Raw genomic sequence first — 19,957 nt, forward strand, 5'->3', positions numbered from 1 at the left:
TGGGACTGGGATGGCGTCCCAAACCAGATGGGTTTGGAAAGCATTCCCCCATCACCACCAAAAAGGGCTGGCTCACTGCAGAACTCCAGCACCCGCAAAGGGAGAAGGAAAAAAAAAATCATAGCCAAGCCCCAAATTATTGCCTTCCTGTGTCTTCTCTCAAGTTGCTTTTGTAAAGCAAAGGGCCAAATGTGGATTTTGCTACAGATTCCAACGTACCTTTTACACGTAGACAGCTTTGAAGGGGGAAAAAATATTTTTCCAAAAGGAACAGGGGAGAGCACAGAATATTTCAATTTCCCACTTGGAAATATCTTGTCATTGATAAGGCTACCTCTACCCCCACCCCTTCCTCTTTTTTAAAATATGTTAAAAAAAAAAGCTGAAAGTGTTTTCCATTTCATCAAAGAACATATATTACTTTAGTGGTTCGGTAAAATGTTGGTTTTATGCCCACCCCTTTTCCATCTACCCATGTCTGAGGTGCTCCGGGAAGACGCACAATCGTGAGCAGCTTACGACACTCAGTGAGCAGTAGGTGCCTGTGCAAGCTCGCGCCGCACACTGCCTGGCGGAGGGAAGGAGCCCGGGCGCCGCTCGCCGCTCCCCACGCCACCGCCCGCGCCGCCCGCCGCCCGCAAAGCATGAGCGAGCCTGCTCTCCGCAGCTGCCCAGGGCGCGAATGGCAGGCGGTCTCCGCGGAGTAAAAGGTGGCGCCGGTCAGTGGTCGTTTCCAATGACGGACATTAACCAGACTGTCAAATCCTGGGGAGTCGCGAGCCCCGAGTTTGGAGTTTTTTTCCCCCCACAACGTCACAGTCCGAACTGCAGAGGAAAAGGACGGCGGCAGGAAGGCGAAGCCCGGGCTCCGGCACGTAGTTGGGAAACTTGCAGGTCCTAGAAGTCGCCTCCCCGCCTCGCCGGCCGCCCTTGCAGCCCCGAGCCGAGCAGCAAAGTGAGACATTGTGCGCCTGCCAGATCCGCCGGCCGCGGACCCGGGCTGCCTCGGAAACACAGAGGGGTCTTCTCTCGCCCTGCATATAATTAGCCTGCACACAAAGGGAGCAGCTGAATGGAGGTTGTCACTCTCTGGAAAAGGGTGGGTAAGACACTTTTTAATTAAATTCTTTTCCGAAGATTTTTTTTTCCTCCCTTTTCTTTGCTGCAGCATCTAACATGGACCAAATCACCATCTCTTTGATCTTTCCGTGGCTGTGAACTTTCTATGCCGCCCAGCTTTCTGCATGCTTAGAGGTGAACGTGTGGTTTTTGGGGAGGGGGGTCCTTCTTTATTTCTATATATTTATTTGATTTTTGCCCTTTTCTCCCCCTCCCCCCCGCTCCCCCTCCCTCGGAATAAAATATGATGTAGATTTCTGACCGAGCGCTTCCAATGGACATTCTCCAGTCTCTCTGGAAAGATTCTCGCTAATGGATTTCCTGCTGCTCGGTCTCTGTCTATACTGGCTGCTGAGGAGGCCCTCGGGGGTGGTCTTGTGTCTGCTGGGGGCCTGCTTTCAGATGCTGCCCGCCGCCCCCAGCGGGTGCCCGCAGCTGTGCCGGTGTGAGGGGCGGCTGCTGTACTGCGAGGCGCTCAACCTCACCGAGGCGCCCCACAACCTGTCCGGCCTGCTGGGCTTGTCCCTGCGTTACAACAGCCTCTCGGAGCTGCGCGCCGGCCAGTTCACGGGGTTAATGCAGCTCACGTGGCTCTATCTGGATCACAATCACATCTGCTCGGTGCAGGGGGACGCCTTTCAGAAACTGCGCCGAGTTAAGGAACTCACGCTGAGTTCCAACCAGATCACCCAACTGGCCAACACCACCTTCCGGCCCATGCCCAACCTGCGCAGCGTGGACCTCTCGTACAACAAACTGCAGGCACTCGCGCCCGACCTCTTCCACGGGCTGCGGAAGCTCACAACGCTGCACATGCGGGCCAATGCCATCCAGTTCGTGCCCGTGCGCATCTTCCAGGACTGCCGCAGCCTCAAGTTTCTCGACATAGGATACAATCAGCTTAAGAGTCTGGCGCGCAACTCTTTTGCCGGCTTGTTCAAGCTCACGGAGCTGCACCTGGAGCACAATGATTTGGTCAAGGTGAACTTCGCCCACTTCCCGCGCCTCATCTCTCTGAACTCGCTCTGCCTGAGGAGGAACAAGGTGGCCATTGTGGTCAGCTCGCTGGACTGGGTTTGGAACCTGGAGAAAATGGACCTGTCTGGCAATGAGATCGAGTACATGGAGCCCCATGTGTTCGAGACAGTGCCGCACCTGCAGTCCCTGCAGCTGGACTCCAACCGCCTCACTTACATCGAGCCCCGAATTCTCAACTCCTGGAAGTCACTTACAAGCATTACCCTGGCGGGGAACCTGTGGGACTGCGGGCGCAACGTCTGTGCCCTGGCTTCCTGGCTGAGCAACTTCCAGGGGCGCTACGATGGCAACTTACAGTGCGCCAGCCCGGAGTACGCACAGGGCGAGGATGTCCTAGATGCCGTGTACGCCTTCCACCTGTGCGAGGATGGGGCCGAGCCCACCAGCGGTCACCTCCTCTCGGCAGTCACCAATCGCAGTGACTTGGGACTCCCTGATAGCTCGGCCACCACGCTCGTGGACGACGGGGAGGGGCAGCGCGATGGCACGCCCGAGCCAGCCACCGTGGCTCTCCCCGGCGAGCACGCTGAGAATGCCGTGCAGATCCACAAAGTGGTCACCGGCACCATGGCCCTCATCTTCTCCTTCCTCATCGTGGTCTTGGTGCTCTACGTGTCCTGGAAGTGTTTCCCAGCCAGCCTCAGGCAGCTCAGACAGTGCTTTGTCACGCAGCGCAGGAAGCAAAAGCAGAAACAGACCATGCATCAGATGGCTGCCATGTCTGCCCAGGAATACTACGTTGATTACAAACCTAACCACATTGAGGGAGCCCTGGTGATCATCAACGAGTATGGCTCTTGTACCTGCCACCAGCAGCCCGCGAGGGAATGCGAGGTGTGATCCTCCCAGTGGCTCTCAACCCATGCGCTACCAAAAACGCCTGGGCAGCCGGTCGGGCCGGCGGGCACCAGGCTGGGGTCTCCTTGTCTGTGCTCTGATTTGCTCCTTGACTGAAACTGTAAGGGGATCTCTCCCAGAGACTTGACATTTTAGCTTTATTGTGTCTTAAAAACAAAAACGAAATAAAACACAACAAAACCCCACCCCACAACCTTCTGGACAGTCTATCTTAAATTTCATATGAAAACTCCTTCCTCCCTTTGAAGATCTGTCCATATTCAGGAATCTGAGAGTGTAAAAAGGTACCAATCATTGATTTTTTTTTTTTTTTGTAAACTAAAACGTTTAAAATAAAATAGCATTTACAGTTTTTACAGACTGGTGTAACCTAAATGAATTGTTACCTGTGTTACAAGAGAAGCAACAGTTACAATTTCCTTTGGATGGGGGAGGGGGAGGGAGGATACTGCCAGTGGAAGAATCAAGGAATCAAGAAGCAAAGTAGGCAGTCTATTTAAATGTTAAATAGGGCAAACAAAGCTTATCAGTGTAATAATACAGATTAATTTACCCCACATGAGTAAAGACTGAAAAAAGCAAGATCTTTTATATTATCCGGGAGTGGGCAGTGTAATCTGACCATCATAAAGCAAGTGAAAGGTGGACTGAGGACTGGTCATTATTACTCAGCTTTTGAGGCACTGATCATTGTAAATGGCTTTTAAAAGGCAATGCCAGACAGTTTGTCCTATGAGCAAGAAACATTTTTGCACTTAATGTAACCATCTTTCAAATCATCTCAGAATTTTAACTACAAATGCCACTTGTTCATAATTCTTCTCTGCCTTTGATTCAGTAGAACTCATAGCATTGGTGCCCTTTTTCATACCCTCCGATATTAAAGAGAGTCCCTCTGCCCCTGCTCTCTGTGGTTTCACTGAGAAGGAAGCAGAATCCCAATGTTCAGGACTGAAAGCTGTGTTTCTGGAGCACATTGCTAAGACTGCAGTAAGCTTAAGCTCCGGAGCAGTGACAGCACACTCCTAGTTACTGTGGGGAAAGAGGAATTCCTGACTCAGGATGAATGCCTGCAGGGTAATGACTTGTAGCAAGAGAATTTAGGGACAGACTTGATACAGCAGGGATGGGGGTGGGGTGAGAGAAGATCATCCTTTGATTCTGTGTTTGCATATTACTGAGATGGGAATAATTTGTTAACTTGGGGCAGAAAAAGCTGCCTCTTCTCAGATGGCCCTTTTGGGTAATGCTTGCTTTCCCTGTTTTTCACTTTTGTTCTTTGTTGGGATTATTGGCTGCTCCTTCCCACCCTCACAGGTTTTCAGGTTCATCACTGCGATGTTAGCTTTTTATTAAACTCAGTTAAGAGTGAGGAGGCGGTGGTGATGGTAGTTAGTGGGTTCTGGGAAGGGCAATTGGGAGGGGTGTATGTATTGGATGGAAGGGTCTTTCACCAGCTAACAATTTAATCAGATGTATGATTGAAATAAAGTATCATGGATGGCAGATGGTGAACACTGAACCAATCAGTCCATGTCCAGAAGTATTTTTCTCACCCCTCTAAATGATACTAAAGACTGGCATCTCTTTCTATTTCTACTCCCCCCCACACACACACATTTTAAGAGATAAGTCCAAATAGCAGGAAGTGGGATGAGGAACAAACACAACACCATCCCCCAAAATGCAAATGCCTCTAGTCACCAACCTAAAGAGGCAAAATCAGCTTTTTGAAATGCAGAACAGTATCACTATATGGTTTACTTAAGCTGAAGATTAATTGTAGATTTTTCTTCTGCCTATGGAGAAACCAATATGCCTAAAACTGTGGCTTCTATGAGGCTCTTGCAAGAGAAATATTTTTGCAAAGATATTTTAAGATGTTAAGCCTTGAGAGACATGAGAGACAGCTTCTCTCTCTCTCTCTCTCTCTCTCTCTTCCCCCTCATATCTATCTATCTATCTATCTATCTCTCTCTCTCTCTCTCCCTTCTCCCCTCCCCCACTCATTCTTTCTGACCAGCAAACTTCATCTTGCTTTGTTTATAATTGAGACACGACTTTATGACACATTCCATGTACATAACACCCATTCAGACTGTTAATGTTCTAGGAGAGAAGGGCTTCAAAAACTTTGAAGATGGGTTTTGGATTTAGTCAAAGCATAATCATTTGGAATTGCCACTCTAAACAGCATATCACTTGGAGGGCAGGAGTAACAGGAACAAGGATGTGCCTCATATCTATAATTAAACTGCAATAAAGAGACCTCCTCTAAAAGAATGCATACAATTTAAAAAAACATTTTTTTGGCTTTTTTTTAAAGAAAGACATTCCCAAATTGTGGCCACTGAAGCAAGATTCTGTTAACTTAACCTCCTCATGGGAAGGTTACAGGAATGCATTGCCAAAAGCTGCTCTTGCTTGGTGCATGGAAGGGTTGTGTTGGTGTGCTTATAGGGAAAGCTTCCAGGAGCAAAGATTTTCTGGCCAACATCAGAACTACAGATTCCCCCAAATCCTCTAGAAAAAAAATGGATATTGGAAACTAATTTATTTCCTATTCCCAATTGTATTTTGTACTTTTAAAAAATGTAGTCAAGAGAAAAAAGAGAATAATCATGCTTTGTTTTCTGCTTTTCCCCTACTCCATGACTAAAATATCATGTATTTGGAAGACCTTAAATCCATGGAAATCTAATGAAAGATCTTTGGAAAAAGGAATCTACAATCTGGGCCTTTGGGAGCAAATGATAGCCATGGAAAGCTGTGTTCTTAGTGTGTGTGTGTGTGTGTGTGTGTGTGTGTGTGTGTGTATGTTTCTGTAATGGTATGTAATTGCAGGCAAGCAAATATGTTTTCTAAACAAACAGAGAAATTTAGCTCACACATCCTTTCATGGTCCTGTGCCTCTTACTTTGAGAAGGGCAGGGCAGGGAGAAGCTAAGAATAAGGGAGAATGGTAGTTTTAACTAAGGTTTTGTGACACTTTTTATTTTCTTTCTCAAATTAATTAATCTTTAAGCTTCAAGAAACTTGCTCTGACCCCTCTAAGCAAACTACTGAACATTTAAAAGAGGATCTAATTTTTAAAGGTATAGCACTTCTTTTTTTCTTCCCACAGAGGGTGCTAATCTCATTATCCTGTACTATCTGAAAAGAATTTAAGGCCACAATTCACGTCTCATCCTGGGCATTGTGATGGATTAACCCCCCATTTGCAGTTGCTTCCCAGCTGATTAAAGTTCAGCAATGGTATTGAGGTTTTTCAAGTATTTATATAGAAAAAAGTATTTTCCAATGACAAATGATGCTCTCACATCAGGCTTAGCTCTGGTAGTTTCTTAGGTTGTACCAGAGGAGAAGGTTAAATGAAACCAATCTTTTAACAGTTCTCAAAGGAAAGGAAGCCCTTGACATAAGACACAGCCAGAGATAGTTGGAACCACCTGTCCCACAACATATACCATATGCTATAAAGTTGCCATCATACAGAAAAGATTATTTCAGTAAAAGGAAAAAAAAAATTTTAAATCACTTTTCACATTTTCCCAAGCTCTTCAAAGTACAAGAGTACCTTACCTTTTTTTTCCCCCAGCTTTCAGGAAGGCAGACATTTGGTATGACTTAGCATCAACAACACATTTATGAGTATGTGTAAGTAATTAAAGGGGCAAACACCACTTGTTATTCCTCCCAAGTTTCCTAAGCAACTGCACACAGATCACACAGATCACTGGCGGGATTAGGGGCCACCTGTGTTTCTAATTTGTATTAATCAACTCGTCAGCAAGTCTGACACCTGTTCTATTCTGGCATGGCCAAATAGCAGTGGCCACCAGTGGATCCATATTCTGATGAAATGAAAGTCATCAGACATTCCCTCACAGATAAAATTATCCAAGCACCAGAATTTATATCTGTTTTTGGAGAATGAGTTATTATAATGATTCAGGGAAGTCAAGATAAATGTCAATTAGATGGATTGTTATAGTTAATTTGAGTTTGCCAATAACATATATTTAGTTAGAATGAAACTATTAAACTATTAGGGATACATATACACATTTATCTAACCACCTTCACAAATATAACCACCCACACACATGCACACATATATTTTTGTATATAAAAGTAAACATGTACATACATACTTATTGATAAATATCCATACATATAAGAACACACACATAGATAGGCACCACCACATTACATAACTACTCAGAACTTCTTTCCTTCTCCTGTGATCAACTTTACTTAAGATGTGATAAAACCAATCTGATGGAGATATAAAGGACTGTTATGGTTGATAGCATTTTCAGGCATTAGTTAAAAGTTGGTACTGGCTTTGCAGGCTGGGGATCCTCTGCACTCCTTGTGCCATGGCAGTGTATACACACCAGTTGTCTAGTGGTGAGAACCAGCAAATGGAAATGCACTCTCAAGAGTACTTTGCACCTCAGTGGTAAGAAAAATATTTTTTCCACTTAAAAATGCTCTACCCTTGATAATTTTTCTTGGGATCCAGGAGGCAAAATTCTTACTCTGACAGGAAACCACCTCCTGACTTTCCTCCAATGGACACAATTTGTCAAAGTTCTGGATTTTTGCTGAAAGTGAAAGGGTTGGCTGTTGTATCCTTATGGTTTAGACAGAGATGTAGAAGAGATGGATAAATAAAATTGCCTGAATGTTTGCTTGAAATGGGTGCCTTTCCCTTGATCTCACTATGGGAGTGGATATCAGCAACCTTAGAGGTCAGGTACTTGTTCAGTCTCTCAGCTAATGATTCAGAGTGTTGGTTTTCAGTTTGCTGGACTTTTCACTGTGTAATTTTTCCCTTGAATGGTTGTCCCCTCCACTCCCATGCCCAACAAAGAACCTAGACTGGACACAGGGACATATTTAGCACAAGCTTGTTGAATGATATGGGTGCAATGCTCAAATAAGTGGGCAATGTAGAACTCTATCAACACAGGGGATCTTTCTTCAGCTTCCAGGAAAAGAAATTGCTAGTGATCATCTAGTCCTATCTCTTACTAGAGGATTTTGGACTCAGACTGGCATAGACATCCTTATGTTACTGTCAAGGATTTATTCACATTTCTTTCTTGGTGATCACGTGGACTATGTGTCTATGTCAGAAATTCTCAACCAGGAGCAAATTTGTCACCCAGTGGACATTCATTTGGTAGTGTGGGGATACATTTTTAAATTTTGTATATGGATGGTGGAGGGGTGCTACTGGTGTCTAGTGGGTAGAAGTCATGTATACTGATAAACATCCTAGACATCATCAACATTCAACAGTTATTTGACCCAAAACTTCAAGAGTACTGAGCTTGATTCTAACCCTGCATCATGGTGGAAATTAATATGAGACTAAACATGCTGTGCCCAGCTCTGCATAGAGTGGTCTGAGTTAGCTTTTAGTTCACCTAGCTCTGTTCCCTTTCTATATTCCTCTCTCTTGCCAAGGAACTGGAAGTCTAAAGTAAAAACCCTCAGGTTGTTTGCTAATCAGCAAAAGACCTGTAGTTAGCACATGCATCTCAAAGAACATATGGCAGAACTTAAATTAACTAGGACAAAACTAGTCAGAATTCTCCATTGACCCACTTTTTCCTTAGCAATACATCACTTAGGAAATAGAGGGGAAAGCATCAAGTTAACAGTGAAGATTTACTAATAAAAAGGAAAATAAGAAACTTGATATCCCTTCTAGGAGATGTTCTGGAGACTGAACAAATTCAGCTCACCTGCCCATAATTTCTCAATCCCCAACCAAGACAGGAAGATAGGTGAGAATGAACTCCCATTTAAAAAATAATCCATGTGTTTATTCTAGTGAGTAGGATGGACATGTTTATGAAAGACATCATCTCCGACCTTAGAAGCAGGATGGCTAGAGATGCAGACATCACGAATGAATGCATTTGAGGGTGGGAAGACAACGTAAATGGATGAAGTTCATGGGAAGGTGGCACCATAAAGAACTAGAAAGTTCATGTCAAAGAATGTGCTTCAGATTAAACTGGGTCCTGTTTCACCAGGACACTAAGCGCTATGGAAGAAATAGGGCCTGGAAATCAGGAGTTGGGTCTTTGACCTGGTGCTGTTATTCACATGACTTGGGAAGATCAGGAACCATTATACTTTGGTAAGCCTCTGTCCCTTTGTTGTTAGGAAGACTCATTAAGGTATTCCCTGAGGATGCTTCCAGTTCTAGATTATTTTTATCATTTTCCCAAAATAAATAAAATTTGAAATAAAATTATTTTTCATGATAGTGTCATTTAACCAGAAAATTAAAATTTCCCTGAGTTCCCATTCCCTAGACATTCAGATTCCTCAAATTTGCCTGCATGTGAATAAAAAAAGACATGTTAAAAAAACATATCACTGGGAGACAGGGGCTTCAGAGAGGTAGATAGAGAGGCTGAAAAACAAATGAGAAAGCTTAGCCACATGTGGGTGGGAAAATAGGGTTTTTAGAATGTTCAGAAAGAGTTGAAAAGAAGTCCTAGGGAGGATATACACTCACACACAAGTGAGACCTAAGATATGTACAAAATGCCTAGGACTGTTTCTGGGGTATGTGTGTGTGTGTGTGGGGGGGGGACAATGCAGGAAAAGATTTGTTCAGGATGCATAAAAAAATTTCCTATAAGTGACCATAACCAATAAGAAGAGTTGAGAGATCTTTAGTAAAATAAGGGCAGGAAAGGAAGAAGGAAGAGGAAGGGGGAACAGAAAAAGAGGGGGTGGGGAAAGAGGGAGAGAGAGATGGAGAGAAAAGGAAAGATAGAGAGGAAGGGAGAGATCATCCAGGGAGGAAAGGAAGAGAATGATGAGAAAGAAAAAAAAAAACAGAGCAAGTAGAGTTTCATGATTTGTGTTTTATATCGATGACGTAATCATCATAAATAGCTGGCTCCTCAAAGCTTTTTAGTCATTTTTTTCTTTATTCTGCTCTACCAGGTTGGCTATTTACTTCCTCTCAATGTAATGTTGGAAAGCCATTTTTTTCCCCAACTGCATTATGAGAAAAAAAATAATAATTCATTCTCTAGCTGCATCCTCTTTCTCTTTTGCTTAGCTGGAAAGATGATTCTCAACCCTGGTCGCACACTGGCACTACTTGGGAACTTTAATAAATACTGATGTCTGGATCTCACCACAAGAGGTTCTGATTTAATAGCTCTGGGGAGTGGCCTTGGTAAGGAGATTGTTTTTTAAACTTCCTAGGTGATTCCAAAGATCAGTAACACGAAGAAGCACCGAGTGAGAGGGTCTCAGGAATCACAGCGTGTGCTGCTGAGTAATCTATAACATCTAGGTGTCTGACTGCTGGTCTTTAAACATATGTTGGCCACTGAGGGTTAAGTGAAGACCTTCCCTTCTCCCCATCAGCTCCACCTGGTGGCATGGATAGGAGAAAGATTTGTAAGCATGCATGTGCTTAGAACTGGTTTCTGAGCACTTGATAATTTTCCAATTTACAATTATTACTTTATTCGTTTCATTTATCCCAACAGTCTACAAGGTAGACATAAATTTGTTTTGTTTTTAAGACCAGAAGACTCAGATCTGAAGATGTCATGTAGCTTACCCAAGGTCATTGCTACTGCTAGACGAGGCACTTGGAATTTCTTCTTCTAAATTCTGTGTCCTTCCTTCTCTACCAATTATTTTTCCTTCTCAGATTGGTAATGTCATTATGAGACAGAGCTGACCCTGCTCAAAGTACCCAAATCGATAACTCTTCCAGGAGCCCTGGAAAACACAGTGCACGAATTTCTATATCTTTTCCTCCAACTGGAGTCTAGAAATTCTTAAGTCTGTCACCATAGTCTTTCCTCTGTCCCTTTTTGTGACCACCCCCCATACCCACCCCATGCCTGACGCACATTTCTTTGCCACAGAAGCTTCCAGAATGCTCAGGAGACGTCCAAAAAGATATCAATTCTTTCTGAATATCACCAATACATAATAAATGTTCCCTTTCCATTCAGCCCACTGCCATCAGCAGCTTTCCCACAAGCTCTTCCAAGAGTGTGAAAACTAAATCCTAGTAGGATGTTGATTGATGAGTTGTGATAAGAGATTTTTTGCTGCTTAAATAAGGGTCTTTAGGGGAAAGCCTTAAGGAAATCACTCTAATGCTAGAAGTTCATGCACTAAAACAGCTGGGTGATGAATATTTAGACAGGAGATCCTGTCTTATTCCCCTTAAATGAAACAACAGACACAAATGCTCATGTCCTAGAACAGATCCACCAATGGTTTATGGGGCTTAATAACAAAGCCATTGGATCTTCCAGTATATTTTACCCCCTTAAACCAATTTTCTTTTTTAAAAATTATGCATTTTTAGGTGTTTACCATTCGTGTGTTTATTGTCAACTTAGAACCTTCAATATTGCAGACACTGTGTCAGGGACCTCTAACTCAGAGATATTGTAGGCAGCCTTGAATAAAAGGGAGAAAGCACAGCAGCATTCAAGAGCTGGATTAGTCTGCTATAGAAAGGTCTGGAAAAGTCAAGTTACACACAGTTAATAGAATAATACACAATCTGTCTCCAGTTGGCCCGGGCAGTCTGACCCTTTGTTCCTCAGCTGTAGAACAACCATACACTCTGATTTTGTGTCACTGTCTACTCCATGGTGATTGCATTTTCAGTGAAATCTATATTTCCATGCAATCTGTAGGTTTTAAAAATATTTTTAATTATAAAAATAGTGGTCCTTCTTAGAATTCGGCCTCCCTCCTCTGCTTGCTGTCCAGGCCATGTTTATCTGAGTCTCATATTGATTTTTTTTTTTTTTTGCAAACTATTTCAAAAACACAAACAGACAAGAACAAACATAGTGTAGGGAAGAAGAGGAGACACTGCATCGTAACTGAAATGTACCCATAGAAAACTTTTCAAGTTCTACTGATATTGCTCAACTCATTTAATCAAAGTAGTACACCATTTCTTTTCTAGGGATTAAGCAAATAGTCACTGAGTGATCGACAGAACCTTTTAACTTGTAAACACTTTACCTGTGAAGGTGAGGTACCAGCTAGAGGACTGTGCTATCAGAGTTCTACCAGAGTCACTATGACAGTCTACAGAAGATGCCTCTATTTCTTCCTGGTGCATTTATGAAAGGCAATTCCCCCATCCACAGGAGTGTTTATTATATTTAACTTACTAAGGTCTTGGCAACCTCCTAAATCCTTAACATTTTCTCATTTGAACCTTGTGATCAACCTTCATTCTTCCTTGTTCAGAGTATTAGCATCTTCATATTAAAAATGTACCTTACCTGCCCAAAGTCACTTACTATGGTGATATGTGTTAAAGGAGGCAGAGCTTGGGTTCAAATTCTGGCTGAGTGACTTTAGCAAGCTTCTTCACCTTTCTGATTGGAGAAAGGGTTGGTGCAAGAACTAAATCAGATTTAAATGAGCCATTTTTTGTAAAGTACTTAGAACAGTGAGTGGCACATGGAAGAGGATACATAAGTGTCATTTAAAAAACAAAATATAAATATAATAAAGTCCTGCAGCAAGAGAGGGGCTAAGCCTGGAAGTACCTGAGATGTTGCTCTCCAAAGCCATGTTCCTTACATTTTTTTTCTGTAATAAGATAATACCCCAAAATCTGAGTTCTTGAAAGCACTGAGCCAGAAAGGAGAGGACGAAGGAGAAAGAGAGTGAGGTCTGGAGGTACTAGAGGAACATTCATCTTCCTTCACAGCTTTCCAGCTAGGCCAGACAGCACTCACTAACTTTTGTTTTGGTTCTTAATTGGCTGGACTTTCCCAATCTGGTCAGGCATCCCTGGAAAATCTACGCCATCACTGCAATATGTATGCGAATCTGCACACACATCTGGTTAGACATGTGGGTTTGGCACCATCTTCCCACTTTCATAAGAACCGAAGGCTAGTGACCAGCTGATGGAAGCACTGTCCGTGTGTGTGGGTCTTTGGTGAGACAGCAAAACTCATCCCCCCCCCCGAACTATTTGCTGTCAGTAGTCAATTCTTGAGAGAGAAAAGCCACTACACAGCTCACAATTGTTATCAAACTCCAAGACTTATTTAATATTGGCAATATTAAATCATACAGGCCTCCAGGACACTAAGTATATATCTCCCATTGTAACAGATGGGTTGGCATTTGAGAAGATTTTCCTTTGTGTACAAGAATCATGATTTGATGCTATTCGAGAAAATAATACAAAGGAAGAAGTTCATATCTGAGGTTGACCCTCTCTTTTGGGAGAGGAGGTTTTTGTATCAAGAGGCAGAATCTACATTCTCATTGTGCCAATTTGTTCCTGACCCTTGGCCAAGTCAATTTCACTTGTGCAGGACTTTGTTTCTTATGTCTATGGTGTAGTGTCTCTTTCTTAGGTAGTGTAGTGTCTATAGTGTCTGTTTGTAGTGGATTTTAGTTCTCTGATATGGTAGTCAGGGTATGGAGTTGAAAAGGTGAAGGAAAGTAAGGGTCATTTCCAACACACTCTTCTTTGCTATCACTTATCAATAGGCAAAGTGGTGAATTTATCAAACTTCCACCAAGGGTAGGCTCCAATTCCCTTAGAGATCTCCCCAACCTCATAAATAGAAACTGTGTGGTCAGAGGGAGCATTTTATTTTGTACATACATATGCAAAATTGGTTCTGTTCTAAAGCACACTCTTCTTGTGATTCATCCATAGAATGATTAGTATGTGCTCTGCTCCAGCTGGAGATGGGAATATTGGGAACACTTTGCCTAAAGTGAAACCTCAATACATGAATCTATATCTCCAGAGAAAGCATTAAATGTCAGGGAACTGAGAACTGTCTTCTCTTTAGTGTTTTACTTGTGTCTTTGTGGGTGTGTTTTGTTGTTGTTTGTTTTCTCCCTCCCTTCTTACCTTCCAACCATCAGTCTGTCTTTTATTTATTTATTTTTTGACTCAATTCATAGTTAATGAGCTTTATCATACATTCTCAATGGGGACAATATTGCACTGAGGAGCAGAATTTTTTCTTATGGGTGGAAAAAGAAAAACCCTTACTGGTTTGTATATATAATGCACAGATATACATATAGTACATAAACTATATAATGTATGTATGGGATTAAAATTCAGGGTGTGGGAGTAACTAGGAAAACATCTGATTTTGGGGAGGTGATAATGAGAAGAGGGCTGGGAAACACTGAACAGGATGTTGATTGACAAGGGGAAGAGACAAGAGCAAACAGTAAAAGCATAGGTCACCCATCGAGGCTTTGAGAAGGCACTTGATAATAAAAACTAGGATTCAGAGACTTTTTGGACAGCTACAGTTTCATTTAGGGAACTTGATCTCCTCAACCCCTCCTGTACTCAGCACATTCCAGAATTGTCTTTATTTACAGGCTTCATGGCGTATTAAAAACAAAAACCAAAACAAAAGAAACAACTATTGGGCATGGAATTAATAGACAGAGCCCTGGTACTGTCTATGCCATTTACTGGCTTAGATAAATCATCACCTTTTGGACCTCAATTCCCTCAACTATTCAGAAAAATAATCCCTGCTCAGTCTATTTCCTAAGAATCTGGTTAGGATCAGATGAGATAATATGAGTGACAGAATCTCCAAAGCTATGAGGTCCTATGCAAGGATTTAAGGCAAACTCTTAGTTTGTGAACTCTTAGGGTAGTGGTGACAAGAGCTGTGTAATTGGCTACCTGCACAGTGTGGCTTCCTAGGGCCATGTGTTCTAAGCTCTTATTTAATTCCTGCCATTAGTCAGGATTTTTTTTTTTTTCTGAATAAAGTCCCACATGACTCCTTTGTTGAGCACATATGAGGCAGGGAGGCCATGAAAAGAAGGCCGCTAGCTCTATAACTGGACATCTTACCCTTGACTCCCTTCCACCCCATGGAACAGAGTCTGACTCAAGAGGTCCAAATGCCTGAGGGCAGGTGATCACATCAGCTTTGTGAACCTACTGCCTCCACCTCTAGAATGGTCACACACATACACCTTGCAGGATTTTAGGAAGATTAGCTGATTATCAGGTTATGCATATCAAGTCTACCAAAATGTTGCCCAATAATAAATTCTCAACCAGCAATCATCCTGGCCCCATTCTTTCACCAACATATTCACGTGTTGTATTTATAAAAATAAAGCCTGGGAAAAGTGATGGCATGAAGAGCTATTGATTTCTAGAAGTGTAAACTAAATAGAGGCTTTAAGAGGGGAATTAATTAATTTTTATGTATTTATTTATCTATTTCTGGGTATGGAACCCAGGGTGGCTGTACCATTGAGCTACATCGTTGGTCCATTTTTATTTATTTATTATTATTTTTTTTTGTCTTAGGGTCTTCCTAAGTTGTTAAGGCTGGCCTTGAAGTTGGGATCCTCTTGCCTCAGCCTCCCAAGTCAGTGGGAAGACAAACGTGTTCCAAACCTGGAATTTTAGAGGTTCAATTCAGGAGAACACTAGAACTGTCATACAGGAATTATCTCTACAGAGGGAAGAGCAAGACTGGTGCTTAGTAGCAGAAGTATCAGTACAGAATAATTAGCACAGTAATTGGAATGAAGGGGAGACAACGGCTCTCTTTCCTTGGGGTCAAGTAGCATTAGTGACAAAGATACCCTTATGCAGGGCCTTCTCTAGCAGATGTTCTAAGACCTGCCTCAGATGACTGTATTCTTCCTCCTCTTCTGCTTTTTTTTTTTTTCAAATATAATGATTCTTCCCATTTCTATCAACAGATTCAATACCCCTGTCTTCTTTTTCTGAGCATACCTCTCCCCATATACAGCATATACCTGCTCCATCTTCTGAGAACTGAAACAGAGACTCCGGGAAGAAAGTGGAAGCAGAAGTCCAGCTTGGTTCATTGACAATCACCCATGCACCATATCCTTGCCACTGAAAGTGCGCCATTCACTTTTCTGAGCCTTCAAGCACTCTCTTCCCCTATGGTCCTGTATCTGTCAGCCTGCGAGACAACATTCTTGGATCCCACAGCCAAGCAGCCCTGAACTCTAGCACAATTCAGCCACACATGGAGCATCAAGCAGACTGCTGGGCTTCACCTGTGTCTCCAGGGTCACCAACCCAAAGGATGAAGCAGTTGTAAGATAGGGAAGGCACCTGTCTTTGTTTTCATTTTCTACCAGGCCCAGCTCTTTGGGAAAAAAAAAAAAAGAAAGAAAGAAAAAGAAAAGAAGATTCGTGCTCCAAGCTGGTGCTGCCAAGCTTCCTCCCCTCCCTTCCTTGTCCAAGCACTCCACCGTCTGTGCAGACTGCATAACAGCAATTTCTGGAAACTGGCTGAAGAATCTGGGCCAGTCCAGAGGCAATGAATCCCGGTATCTGTGTGGTGGGGTTTTAAGGATTGTATTTTTCACCTTAATTCTTTTAACTACTGCCAGGTCTTTGAAGCACATCTGTCACCAACAGCTTCTATTTGTAAAATGAGACTGAAGCTATCATCTCCAGAGAAATTTCGGAATCTTCTCTGTAGTTCAATGCTTTTCCACTAACAGCTTGGCTCACAAAGTACGACTGCGGTAAATATTAAAGAATGTTAATAAAAATGAGATAAAACACCTAGGGATCTCTTTTTCCCCCCAAATTCTGCTTTGCTCACTACAAAAGTTTATCTTGACAGGAAATTTACTTCTGTGATCCACATCATTTCCCAAAGCAATTTTCCAATAGCAAACATAAATTTGTGGAGATCGCTAAGAGGTTTTTCAATCCCTGTGCGAAGGAGGTCATGGGGTTTCCACTGTTTGTCTCACCTTCAGGTAAATGTCCCATACTTGGGACACTCTCACAGGGGAACCCTGAGCAGCCACTAAAGGTCAAGGCCTGGAAGTGTGTTTCTGCATTTCTAACATAAACAGACTTAGCAGGGGGAGATGATTTGAGCATCAAGATTAAATCTTGGGATGGTAATTAAGTCATTAACTAAGAAAATAATTGCCTAAGCCCACAGATCTGCACTCTCCAATGGGATGAAGCACTAAGTAAATGTAATGGCTTTACATTGCAGTGACCTTTAAGCTGGTTAATACATACATTTATACTCTACCAGAAGTGCAAATTAAGTACTTATCATGAGATAAAATTTGTGCTCTCCTCTTTGTTGTGTTTGCTTGGACCTTGGCCTTTGAGTCTCAAGAAATGAAAAAAAAAATGACTAAAGTTTGGAAAGCAATACACCTAATATGAGTCCCAGCTCTGTAGTACACCAGCTGTATGATATGGAGAAACAACTTCATCTCTATTACTCTCAGAGTGGTTTGGAATTTCTACTTTGAAGGTGTTTCGAAGATTAGTATTAATGTATGCAAAGCATTTTACACATGGTGGGTGCACAGTAAGCATTCAATAAGTATCATTAGCATCAGCAGTATCATTATCATCATCTTCACACTTGGTACCAAACATAACTATTACCAGTTAAATGTATTTTGGGCTGTACACAGTGAATCTCCTTTATAATGCTATTTGCAATACAGTGTAATTCAGCCTATAGACCTCAGTAGATGGTATCACACAAAATAACATATGTGATAGCATTTTATAAGTGTAAGTTTTGATGAAAACATAAGAAACCACTAGGGGGTCTTTTTCGTCTATCCAAATCAACCCCCCGGTGCCAGTTATTTTCATAACCTTCCCTATGCTCATACCTACTCTGTTATCTCCCTTCCTTTACACTCATTCAAAGTTTCATGATGAAATGACATGCAGTTGAAGGTGCACACATACCTATGCAGCCTTCTCCAATGCCCTCAGCTTGCTCTGGGCTTTGTCTTTTACCACCAGAAGATGTAAAAACAGTCATTGCTCATAGCACTCATCTTAACTATCTGGGCTGCCCCGCGAGATTTCTTTCAATTGTATTATTCATCCACTTTCTGTACCATGCTTATATATTTTGTGTCATATTACACACTGGTCACGGTTAGGGGACAACTTATTTGCATCAATTCAGTTCAGTTAGTTTCCAGGCACCATGGGGTGACACAAAAGAAAGCAAGACATGGCTCTACTCTCAAAGTGTTTACAAACCAATGAAATAGGCACAATGTCCACACATGTGCTGACAAACTAAGGTTGAAGAAGATGCACACTATACTTCAGGTATAGCAAATCCCCCTGAGGATACAGACAAAGGAGAGGAGTTTATCCATTCAGAAAATGGGTCAGAAGTTGAACAGGGTTTGATTAAAAAAAAGATGGACTTTGTACTGGGTTCAGGTGGGAGGGATTAGACAGGCAGAATGAGAGAAAAGAGCTTTCAAGGAGAACAGTCCATGATATGCAGCATCATGGACGCAGGCGAGCGAGCGGGAAGTGTCAGCTGGGCATACTGGTGAGGTACTCAACAGCATGTGATGATGTGATTTTTCATAAGTAGACACTTAATCAGCAGGACAATCTAGAATCTAATTTTGTTCCATTTCGGTAAAGAATGTATCCTATCTACAACAGAATGAGTAAGTGAGAAAACAGCTAATCACTCTAGGATCCTTCCTCCACACTCTCTGCTAAAGAGGAACAGAATCCAGAGTAGTGTTTCTGCAGGCTCCTGAGGGGAGAATTGTCTCACAGGGAAAGAAACAGAAGGAAGTGCCTGAAGGGGGTTGATGGAGAATCTAGAGCAACAAAAGACTTAGAAAAAAATATCTGAAATTGGAGGATAATGTGGTTGCATCTAGTGGGGATGTGGGAAGTGACGGGACTCTGCAGGAAATGGTTACGAGGGACTCTTAAGAAGGTAGGGTTATAGGGACTAGTGTTTCACTTATCTGAAGACACTCTAGTGCTCAAACATGGCAGGAAGGAGCAGTTCTGCCTGCCTTTGGGGGAACATGAGGGCACAAGACACTAAACAAGGTAAATGGGAGTTAGGTGGCCCAAAGATCAGAACACCATTCCTGAAAGTTCTGGACCAATATTTGACCTCCAGGGCCACTGCGTAATCAAGAGATTGTGATGGTGAGAGAAACTTATAGTGATTAAAAGTCAATTTTGAAAGAGAAAAACTGAGCAAGTGAAATATTTTCACCCTTATTGTAAAATGAATTTTATACCTATTTCATTGGTTGTTACCATACAACCCTGCCCTATATAATAACATGCAAATAGTCACAGTTGAAACGTTACCAGTATTTGTTACAAGTTCACTTTGAAGGCTCATCAGTCAGAAGGCAATTTGATCTCCATCAAATCTGAGTGTCTGATGAACATTCAAGGGGATGTTAACTTTTATTTACAAGAGTCATGGCTTCTCTGAGTTTTATCAATTTCCGTGAGTACCAAGTGGGCCCACTGAGACCAAACAAAGGGACATATGGGGACTGATGACTGGGTCTGCAGAATAAAAAACTAGAAGCAAAGGTGACCATCAACCTCTCCATGAATGCCCTGGAATAAAAGAGAAATCATTCCAAGGTAAGAATATCACCAAGATACCCTGTCCTGGTCTTGAGGTATAGGTTAGGATGTAGTCGTCATTAGGGATGGACACTTTCTCAGTACTATGCTGGCAAATGAAACTTGTAATAAGAAAGATACCAGTGTGGTAAGTGCTATTGATATTGTCATTCCCCATCTTCTCTGATCCTCACGGTAGAGTCTACCACCAGGATAAAGGCTAAAAATGATATAGGCTCAGTTTGTCAGCTTCCTAAAGCCAGCTCATGACTGACCAGGTGGACAGGTGTCCTTGATGGAAATTCTCAGTAATATGTTATTTTTTTTTTCCCCAAGGGGGGAAAAAAGTTATCAAAATTCTAAATGGAGTCAGGTAGGGCCAGTTCAGTTAGAAAGCTAAAAGCACAAAGTCAGTATCTCAAGATGCCAATGGAAACATCATCTCTCAAGGAACAGGGTTGAATCTTCCTCTGCCCCTGAGAGAATTTT

The 19,957-nt window shown here is 42.4% G+C and overlaps 2 protein-coding genes across 10 annotated transcripts in view; one reads left to right on the top strand and one right to left on the bottom strand.

Annotated features, from left to right (window-relative positions):
- Window positions 1-19,957, bottom strand: part of CTNNA2 (catenin alpha 2) — a gene marked incomplete at its 5' end in the record, with an annotated part of 976,113 nt that overhangs the window by 357,253 nt on the left and 598,903 nt on the right. Inside the window, one exon of one of the 7 annotated variants that reach the window (XM_081264883.1) lies at window positions 6,598-6,616. The exons of the other annotated variants lie outside the window; for them this stretch is intronic. Of the gene's footprint in view, window positions 1-6,597; window positions 6,617-19,957 lie in introns of those variants that run through there. 7 annotated transcript variants of the gene reach the window in all.
- Window positions 585-15,910, top strand: LRRTM1 (leucine rich repeat transmembrane neuronal 1). Of its 3 annotated transcripts, XM_081264886.1 has the most exons (4): window positions 585-1,078; window positions 1,169-1,254; window positions 1,373-3,299; window positions 15,784-15,910. In XM_081264886.1, the coding sequence occupies exon 3, from the start codon at window positions 1,432-1,434 to the stop codon at window positions 2,995-2,997; it is 1,566 nt and encodes a 521-aa protein (XP_081121012.1). In that variant the 5' UTR covers window positions 585-1,078; window positions 1,169-1,254; window positions 1,373-1,431; the 3' UTR covers window positions 2,998-3,299; window positions 15,784-15,910. The 3 variants fall into 3 exon arrangements, with proteins under 3 accessions (XP_081121012.1, XP_081121011.1, XP_081121010.1); XM_081264885.1 differs by having other exon boundaries at window positions 585-1,254; XM_081264884.1 differs by having other exon boundaries at window positions 585-3,299.

Source organism: Spermophilus citellus (assembly GCF_964194105.1).
Source record: "Spermophilus citellus genome assembly, chromosome: 13".
Lineage (NCBI taxonomy): Eukaryota > Metazoa > Chordata > Mammalia > Rodentia > Sciuridae > Spermophilus > Spermophilus citellus.

Bases quoted from the DNA above. Each gene is read 5' to 3' on its own strand.
- LRRTM1 (XM_081264884.1), top strand. From the start codon at position 1,432: ATGGATTTCCTGCTGCTCGGTCTCTGTCTATACTGGCTGCTGAGGAGG.